We start from the raw sequence: 10,338 nt of genomic DNA, 5'->3' as shown, positions 1-10,338 counted from the left end.
GTAGAGTAAAAATTTACCCAACATTCAATTTAAACTACACAGTTATCACAATAAATAACTATAAATTTTAAGTTTTAATTTCAAACTCACCAAAAAGCTCTATCAAATTTTATTCATACAAGCAGCTGTCACTCTGTCAGCATCTTATGAACTGTCATCAGAATTATCCTTCTTATTATATACAAAGAAAGCTTCTACTATTGTTCTAGCAACTTTGCTTCATGCCTTAATATACCTATAATATATCCTTTACTTAAGTGAAGCAGAATCGCAAGCACTACGTACACAAAAGAAATTACGGAAAAAAAACTGCAGAGAATGCAATTTGCCATGTATCAAAACTCTGGCTAACTGATCCTTCTTATGATGTAAGAAAAATCTCATTGTCAGAATGAATTATAAAGGGTGCATAACTGCTGGTGGCATACGAATTCCCGGGTTCCCCTGACCAATAATGCAAAGTGCTAAACATGTTTACAAGGTTTGCCAGCTAGTAAAATCATTATAAAAAAAAAGATGAGGGCTCCCCTTGCCAAGCTGTAATTTATGTGCTACACACCAAACAGAATAAATTTATGGTCGAAAATTGTGACTTGGAACGGATGACACAACAAAATGTTCAGCTCTGTCCAGATCAGCAGAAGGTAAACAACCAACAGAAAGCACATTTGTGTCCACATAGCAGATATAACATGATCAGAACACTTAAAGAAGGTTTAGCTTCCAACTTCCAAGCTCTAAATATGGCTCTATTAGATTTAGCACAGAACCTCCTGAGGTATTAGAAAAGTGATAAACTATAATGGACTCACGCGGCTCACTGAGCCAAAACAAAAAGTAACTAAAAAGGAGACAAAGAAACGGACAATCAATCTCGGTTCTCTGTTAGAGTAACATTTTGTGCACTGAACTGTATAGCTAGAACTGCAACGCTGCAACATTCTATCTTATGCATATCCACTGCAGATATGCAGCAAAATTGATACTAAAATGTGACTTGTGCAATTTAAGTCATACTTGATGCAGCATTCTTTCTGAGCGTTGTCACTTATTCAACTTGGCGCCCACCCCAACCCAAGCTGATAGCAAATGTGTCACCACTTAATTTTGATTTAATTATTATCCGGTCTAATTCGTTTAGGTTATTCAACAACATAAAATAATTTATTTTCTTATATATTTTGGGCCGAATTTATTGAATAGTGATAAAATTTCAGGTCGGATGGAACTGAAGACCGTAAATACAAATTAGGACTCCGTTAAGCTGACCAATAACCATACCATCCAACTAAGAGGTTATTGGAAATATGAGTTAGGTTAGCAAAATATGATATTGCAATGCATAAGTTCTCAAGTCTGGCTCAATTCGACGAAAAATTGCACAGACTCAAGTTTAATTTTCAGAATTGGTTTAAAATCCAGCCTTATTACTTCCACTTAAAATCATTATTTACCTCTGTAAAAGGTGAATTTAATTTCATGTACGACACTAGCAACACAAAGATTTCACGGCTGTGCAAAGTCAGTTTGTTCAGCACTGTTGCATGAGATGAGAGTCTCAACTGCAGAAAACTGTTACTGATTGCAAAACTTTGTTCTCTGCCCCAACCTTTAGGTAACAACAGAATTTTGTTAGTATTGACATTTGATAACATGGACCAACAATTACAATTTCAGATTCCCAGAAAATTCAACTTTTTGTCATAAAATTTACATGCACACTTATCCAACAATTAAAGTTCTCTTGAAAATCTAACCAAAACGTCTCAGTGCGGTGCCAATAACTGAGACAACTTCTCTATATAAACCAGCAAAGAGAACACCATTCTCCGTAAACCAGATACTTCACAGAGAACAGAGAGTTAAAGAATCTGCTGTGAGTACACACAGTCTAGTAGCTGAGATTAAACATGAAGAACTTTTTGTTCTCTGTGATGTTCGTCGTGTTTCTCATTTTCGTCGTAGCCCATGAAACAACTGCAGCAATCCCATGTGACACTGTCGTATCCAAGGCCATTCATTGTGTGGCATTTGCCACAGGAGAGGATCCCATGCCATCTGCAGAATGCTGCAGTGGGATGCGGCAGCTGGATCAAAGCGCACAATCCGTTGATGATAAGAAGGCTGTTTGTAGGTGCTTAAAAAGTAAGGTTGGAAGTTATAATGGAGTTCAGAACAAGTTCCTCAGTGCAATTCCTGATATCTGCAAGATTAAAGTTGGATTTCCCATCTCCCTATCCATCGATTGTGACACGTAAGAAACTCCTTGTTTACGAGTACCTGATATATTAATACTGTACAAGAATTTTTTCTAGATGACACTGTCAGAACTAATGACTGGCCTTTCTGTGCAGGATCCACTGATATGGTATGAAGAGGAGTGACTCTATATACGTGGAGATATAAAAATAAGATTATGAAGCCTTTTCTTGGAGTTGCTTTGGCTGTGTCTATGCAAGTGCCTAGCTCAGGCTTTCATAATGTACTTATGATGACTATAATGAACGCAATGCAGTACTTATTATAACCTTGCAAAGTTCTACTCATTTTTAAACGTAGCACTTAAAACAGATAAGCATCAGTTACAGAACAACTTTCTGTCACACTCGCAGGGAACTTGAGCAGATTCATTTTATAGTTCCCGAACTTCATGGGAACAAAAGTCATATAGATACCTTCTGTATTAGTGGCATCCACAGATTCAACAAGACTTGATATTGTCCTATCAGGCTTCATTGTGGAAACATCATATAGAATAAAATTTGACCTTCACTAGCCTGGACTTTCACTGTTTGAAACAGCAACTCAACATTTCAAACAGATGATCCCCTCCTAACAAGTATTCTTTCTTAATTTATTAGTGCATATAATCAATAGACTTCTATGATATTTAATCATTTACTACATGGTGATACAAGATAAAAGGGAGATGACTATATATCTAGAAAAGCTCAAGAACTAAGATTGGAATCAAATATAAACACAGAAGATGCGCTTACAGAGTGGCACTATTTGTGAGCGGTGCTGTTAGGCCTTTCTCGATGTAGTGATGTCCCTGACTCCCTGGAGTTCTTAGTATCTTGCATAAACTAGCAGTAAAGAAGAAATCCCACAAGAACAGTACAATACATATTCATATTTTAGTTCAATACAATGTAAATGACCAGACTTAATTGGTCTACTTAATTGAACTTCCTAATTTAAGATAGAAATATAACTACTAATAGAAGAACTAATGGCAGAAAGATTACCAACATTAGAAGACCCAGGTCTCCAATGACCATCTATCATGCTCGTAGATAACTACATATAATTGTGCGTGTGCTCTCTTCTTCCATTTATCAGAAATTCCTTCAAAGTTTATAAACACTTTGCCCAAAATGTAGTTTACTGTTAAGTTTCTTTAAATCTTGAATCAAACAATCAAATCACCTCTTATGCTAATATATTCAAAACTGTGATATAAATATGGGTACTGTAACTACCTCTTTTGACATGATCAATTATAAATTCTCACCGGAGCAAAAACCTTACAGGGCTGGTTGGCTATGCGACAATGGAGGCATGCAGGTGGCTGGACCTGGGATCTTTTCCCTCCTAATGCCCGCCATAACACTTCTGAGTTAAGAAAGGATGGACCTTTTTCCATCTCTGGCACCAATTCTTTTCAATTAAGGCACTAACACGAACAAAACTTTTTTAAAAAAATTGATTCGCTGCCCTGAGATCTACCAAAAAGGATAAGACTGACATTGTGAAAATACCACATAGAATAGGTCTCTACATTGTTGAAACAACTCAACATTTCAACTGAAGATTCGCTTAACAAAGTATTCAATATTTTTCTAATATTAGTGCTATAGTTGATTCTGTGCCAAAATTTAGTTGCCGCAGGTAAGAAGCAACTCAGAAGATTGGAGCTAATGGTGTTTTACAGTCTCTTGGGCGGGGTAAGATTTGGAAGCTACCTCATAAACTAAAGATTTTTCTATGGAGGTTTTGCAGGAATACTGTCCCTGTTAACAACAGGCTTCGTCACAAAGGAGTAGCAATAGTAATGCCAATTGGATGTTTGATGTGCGAAAGAGATGTTGGGCATATGTTACATATCTTCTTCGATTGTGATTTTGCAAAGAACTGTTGGCACTCTGTAGGAATGGAGCTAAGCATGGAGGAGGTTGACTTTGCACCGGATTGGTTGTTGGAGAGGCTAAGTAATGAGCCTCACAAGAAGTTGATAACAATTGCTACGGTCCTATGGAGCATATGGTTTGCTAGGAATAAGAGAGTATGGAAGGGTGTAGTTCTATCTCCTGCAACGACAGTAGTTTTGAGCTTGAAACATGTTACGGAGTGGTGTCAAGTTTGGAAGAAGAAAAGTTCTAAAGACAACATTGCATCGTCTGATTCTCCTCAAGACAGAGCAAAGTGGAAGGCCCCAGACACTGGGTGTTTAAAGATCAACGTGGATGCCTCAGTTCAGGAGAATGAAGCTCGCTATTCAGTTGGTATGGCAATACAAGACCATGAAGGGAAGTTTGTAGTGGGTAAAACAATGAAAGTTGAAGGCAAAATTTCTGTTTAGAAACTGAATCAGTAGGCGTGCTGCATACTTTGTTGTGAACGAGAGAATTCCCGAACAAGGCTGTAACCATAGAAACAGATTTTGTGCTCACTGTAAGTGCTGTGAAGAAGACTGCAGTGCATTACGTGGAGCTTAAAATATATTCCAACAGTGTTGAGGGGTTTTGGCATATCCAGGATTCCCCAATAAGACTGAACTACGCCACATACATTTCTTTTCTCCAATTTTACCTCATATGCGGACTTTTAACTGATGCTATTAAGAAAAGACCCATACAAAGAAAGTGTAGAACTGTAAATCAAATCAAAACTCTATCAAATTCAATATCACTTCCAAGCAAATCAAAGAATAATAAGTAATTTGATTGAAATGTTTGCGGAAAAGCTAGCAAGGACAATTTATGTATGCGGTGCTTTTCACAAAATCAGGAACTTCATTCCAAAAAAAAAAACAGATCTTTAATTTACCAAGGAATTTCTTGACCATCCCACGCAAAAAATTTGCCATTATCATGGATCTTGGCATTGTTGATGATGCTTAAGAGCTTCTGAACTGAGAACTCTTTGGTGAAAAGTTTCTCTCTAGCAACATTTTTCTGAAATGGCTTTGAGAGATCAGTGTCCACCGTGCCTGGGTGTAATAATAGGCATGCAATTGGATCCTTCTTTCGAGCAAATTCAACTGATATACTTTTGGTTACTGCATGCATCGATAAAGAATATTGTCACGAACAAAAATACTAGAAAGGTTGCGAAACAATAATAAAGAAGAAAATATGAACTATGAAGCAAGCCTGCCAAATGTTCCATACTGTATATATTTAGTGTTTCCAACTGCAAAAGGTTTCCACGTCATGGTCCGGGGAAGGTGCTGCATATACAGCCCTACTCTTCTTTTTCAGAAAGAGGTTGCCACCACAGTCAAAACTTGTAACCTTTTACCATGATTTCAAATATATGTTTGAAGTAGTTGTATACTACAATCATTCATGTTAAAACTGTTCACATAGAATTTAATTCACAAGAGTGAAATAGTGTATGTCTGCTTTGACCTGGTAAGTAAACTTTACAATGATTTTAAGAATCTTGGTCAAATGTACTTGACCGAAAATGCTGCGTTGCTGATTAATGAGACTCCATTAGACGAGAAGAAAGTCACTGTAGTAGCTGATAAAGGTATGCATAATTAGCTATGTATGAAGTTAGTACATTAGATAACAGGAGGTTATTATGGACTATTTGCACTCTTTAGGATAAGCATAAATTGCTAAGATTGGCATGAATATTATACAAAGATACAAGACATGGACAGTTGGACACTGCTTGCAAATTACCTATTATGACAACTAATCAATTTCATCACCAACATATAGGCCTTTTCTATAATTTATAATTCTTCTAAAATCTCATTTTTAAACTTCGCATTTGTGTATATGAATTTCAGTGTGTTTATTGTATATTACTTACTATTTTTTTTTTTTTTATGTTTATCTTAAGCCTGTTTCTCAGTAATATAACACAATAAGGTTACTCGGTGCTTCTTCTATCTTAACAGAGTAAAAAAACTTATCGAATTTAATTCCACAATTTCATGTAGAGAACATATAACAGGCCTAATTAATATGACAGGATTATAGAATCATACATTGATTTAGAGCAGTCTTAGAAGCACGATATGAATGCCAACCACCCAAACGATTGTCCCCAATTGATCCAACCCTGGCACTTAAACTGGCCACAATTGCTACGTCTCTTTCAGTCCCAGAGCCTCCTCCAGCCTTTAGCAGTGGCCACATATGCTGTTTATAGATAGAACATCTCAGCAAGTGTCCCGAACGCATCAAAAGCTTTTTCAAAAAAAACAAAGAAAAAAAGGACCAAAAAAACAGGATAGGAGATGCACCACCTTATAAGTAAGCTTATTCTTAAAGATAGGAAATATGTAAACAAAGTGGACTAAAAATGGCAGTGTGGCCTCAAACGATACTACAAAGGCAAAAACTTTAATCATTACATTTCAAGAGAAAGTAACTAAAGAGATACTGATCAAACCTTGATGACTAATATTGGACCAACTGCATTAATCTCATAAGCAAGCATCAACGACGATCTTTGCACTTTGCTCAATGTTGTTTCTGTACTGGAAAATGAAGTATATAAGTTTTTGAGAGATATAGGGTAAATCTACTAATAGGTACTAGCATATTACAGCAAACTTGCAGTCGGTATAATTTTTATGTTTTACAGTGTATTGTGTGACATTTAGATATTTGGGGCTCTAAAACTTAGAAACATCAGTACCTGGTTGCATAACATTAGGTATTGAAAGAACGCCAGATGCATTGATAAGAAGGTTCAGTACTCCATATCTCTCGCTGATTGACATAGCAGACTCCTATCATATGATCTTTTGTATAAGTAAAGTTAACAGCTGGTAGCAAGTGCACGAGTTTTATAAGAAAAATATATCTTATAGCTTCAGAAGAAGATATATATCTCTGATCTTAAAAGTTACAGTCACCATTTAATACAACACAAAGTGGGATCTGATGTTTTCCACATTTTTTGCTTCTTTCATATATGATTCTATTATCTAAGAGTAAATCATGTCAGTCACTAAAAAATTGTTACCCTTTATTTACTTAGCAGGGCGAATTTGAAAGAAATTTAATGATGACACAGACTTCTTAGATTAAACTAGAAAGCACCCCAAAATCACCTCTATGGTTCTTTCATCAGTAAGATCCAGCCTTTGAATTTCAAGCCGTTCAGAAAACCTTTCTTTCAATTGAATCAGCCCGCTTGCACCACTAGGATCACGACATGTAGCAATGACATGCCCTTTTTCATTTTTTTCTAGTAACTGCTTAGCCTGAACGAGAAAGGAGTCAGATAAAGTTGGGAACAAGGCAGATAAATGCATCACTTATTTGGCACCAAGTCCAAGAAGATAATGTTACCAGATACCGGTCTGGAAAAATTTATAGAACTGACCCGGAAAGGGACCAGGCATGTCTAAAGTTTTAATACATATACTTTTTTCAAATTGCATGCAAAACTAGGATGTCTTCCGTAAGAGCTATTTTTAAGTAGGAAAGCATGGTTATGGTATTCTTCCTGCATATTCTCCATTGGTTATAAAGAATTAATCATCTCCTATATCCATATAATATTATATTCGAGTCATCCTAGGGTAATATCCCGTCATAAATAATAAACGACACCAACAACTACTTAAGTTGAGGTACAACATGTAGAACGAAAGAGTTTACACCGGGCCTATGTTTTACCATTGGGCTGGTCTTTTATGTGAAAGTTAATGTCTGCCTTGTGCTTTCTTAGCATATAGATCAAAGCTGTACAAAGTACAAACAGAGGACATACGGTTTTTAAAATAATTTAATCACAAAACAAAGACGGACATAAAGCTTAGACCTAGGAATACACAGTGACAGATTACAAACTGAAATCTTGTCCTCTAAATTTTTAGTAGGAACCTGCAGGGTAATTTTGCACAGAAATTAACTAGAGATCCCAATACATTCCTACAATAGTATGCAAAAAAGAAAAAAAGAAAAATAAACATGTAAACAAGCAATTTAAACCAACACTAAATGACCAGAATACGATTGTGAGACCTTAAAGGCTGTCATGAATTTCAGGAAGGAACCTTCATATCGTTAGAAGCTCTGATAATGCTGTTGTTAAATTGATGCTCATTTCTGTTTATGATAAAACATAATAGAACTTAGCTATACTTAAAGGGCGGGAATCATTGAGCTGAAGTGCATGTTGTTGGGAAGGGAAGAGCATTGTACTGCATATTAACATATTACAAATCTAGATGACTTGTTTGAGATTTTAATGTTTATACCTTCAATTACTTCTGAAGCAAAAACGTAGAATTCACTAAATTCGACTTAAAATAATGGTACATCATTCTATTCCATAGGGCGCCTCCAAGAAAACAAACATGTTATATACGCTCCAGTGCTTTGGTGGAGATGAGATTGGATGGGATGAAACGAAAACCTAAGGAGAAATCTGAAGGTAATAATAAAGAATTTAAGAGTAGAGAGTAAAGAATAAAGATAACGAAAGAGACAGAGAGTTGCGGATAATGTAGGATTAGTTCTAATGTAGATACGAGTGAGAGAATGACATCTCAAGATTAGTGGAATTGAGGTCTGGTTTAGATTTGTTAAGGGGTGGACTAAAACAGTTAAAGCTTGGGATAAACTCCCACAAAACAGTACAATACATTCGAAAATCATTCTCATCACTTGTCATTACATTCCTTTCAGCTAACTTTCCAACCAAACAAATGTGTGATTGTGCACACTTGAAAACCTTTCATACATACAAAAGTGAATCCTACATAATTCTACAAAAAACTAATAATTCTTAATAATTTCACGTATTGTATGAATTTCAATAATGCATTTATACCTTCGACAGAGAATACATAATGTAAACATCTAAACTTTACCGAATTCATTATCTTTTCGACTATTAACATACTCTGTAAAAACCAAAGGAATCAATACACAATCATAGTACATTGCTCAGTGTAATTTCCTAAATAAAGCAAATAAAAAACAAAAAATGCAAAATTTAATCAACACATTACAATTTCACGACACCAACACCCATTCTTGAATCCAATCCATAATTCAACTAACTCACCAAGCAAAACGATGAGAAAGTGAAAGAGAATTAAAGATACAAGATGATATCATAAATTAGTCATTAATTTTTCCTTAATTCTCTTCAATTTTATCATCTTTGCTAGGTCGATAAGTCCATGTTAACTCTTGGTCAAATCTATATGTCATGGAACTAATCGAAAACGTTTGTTTTAACTGTCAACTTTATATATTTAGCAAAGTGACAATGCACTTGATTCATTAGAATGTGATTAGTAAGTTAGTTGATAAGTAATTGAATTCAATCAATAACTACAATATAGACTAGACAATAATTGTCATGGGTCACCAAAAATATTAAAATTGGTATTATACAAAACCCATTTTCCCAATTAAAGAAAATGACAAGAAAACAGTCATAATAATCAAGAATTAAAGAGAATAAAATGAAGAACTATGATAGAAAATTAGTGAAGAAGCTTACAAATTCAAGGCCAATGCCTCTAGAAGCTCCTTGTACCATTGAAACACCACCTTCCCAACGAACAGACGAAAATGCCCTTGTCATTGATCTTCTTACATATGTTATTGCCATGAAATTTTGCTGGTGAAGAAGATGATGAAAGAGCTTCATATTGCATCTGCAGAAACTTTAATTACTTCGTATACAACTATATCATTTGTAAGTTGTAAGTATATATGTATGCGTGGGTTATTTTGTGCCACGTAGCTCACTTAATTGTTGAAAGGATCGTACGATCTATTTTATTGACCAATAATCACATTAAATAAATTTTTTCATCAAATATATTTAACATATAAATTATTATGAAACATAATTAAATATAAATAAAACTTTTTGCAGGATGTAAGGAATCTTGCTAACTCAACTCAACTTTACATCTATTTTACCCAAAATTTATAGGAGTTTTCACATAAATATCCAAGTCCAAAATGTTTTTTTTATAAAAATATTATATTTTTTTCAAATAATTTGTAGAAATGCTAAACTTTTTAAATATTTGTAAAGTAATGTTTGCAACACGTTGTAACCACATACAATTATACTTGCAATTGCAACTAGATGCAATCCCTGTGGCCCAATTAA

The 10,338-nt window shown here is 35.0% G+C and overlaps 1 protein-coding gene across 1 annotated transcript; it reads right to left on the bottom strand.

Annotated features, from left to right (window-relative positions):
- Nucleotides 1-4,858: 4,858 nt before the first annotated feature.
- Nucleotides 4,859-9,919, bottom strand: LOC108206644 (uncharacterized). Its single transcript, XM_017377015.2, has 6 exons — nt 9,715-9,919; nt 7,304-7,456; nt 6,886-6,979; nt 6,637-6,719; nt 6,230-6,383; nt 4,859-5,284 (listed from the first exon to the last, which is right to left on the bottom strand). Exons 1-6 carry the CDS (start codon nt 9,862-9,864, stop codon nt 5,049-5,051), a joined length of 870 nt encoding a protein of 289 aa, XP_017232504.1. The 5' UTR covers nt 9,865-9,919; the 3' UTR covers nt 4,859-5,048.
- Between the last annotated feature and the right edge of the window lie 419 nt (nt 9,920-10,338).

Source organism: Daucus carota, chromosome 2 (assembly GCF_001625215.2).
Source record: "Daucus carota subsp. sativus chromosome 2, DH1 v3.0, whole genome shotgun sequence".
NCBI classification, from domain to species: domain Eukaryota; kingdom Viridiplantae; phylum Streptophyta; class Magnoliopsida; order Apiales; family Apiaceae; genus Daucus; species Daucus carota.
Note: the sequence above shows the minus strand (reverse complement) of the source record. Positions and strands in the feature narration are given on the sequence as shown.

Coding starts and splice junctions, on each gene's coding strand:
- LOC108206644 (XM_017377015.2), bottom strand. CDS start 9,864: ATGAAGCTCTTTCATCATCTTCTTCACCAGCAAAATTTCATGGCAATA. Junction 7,457..9,714: donor GAGGCATTGGCCTTGAATTT/GTAAGCTTCTTC, acceptor TTTCTCGTTCAG/GCTAAGCAGTTACTAGAAAA. Junction 5,285..6,229: donor TAAGACTGCTCTAAATCAAT/GTATGATTCTAT, acceptor CGATGCATGCAG/TAACCAAAAGTATATCAGTT.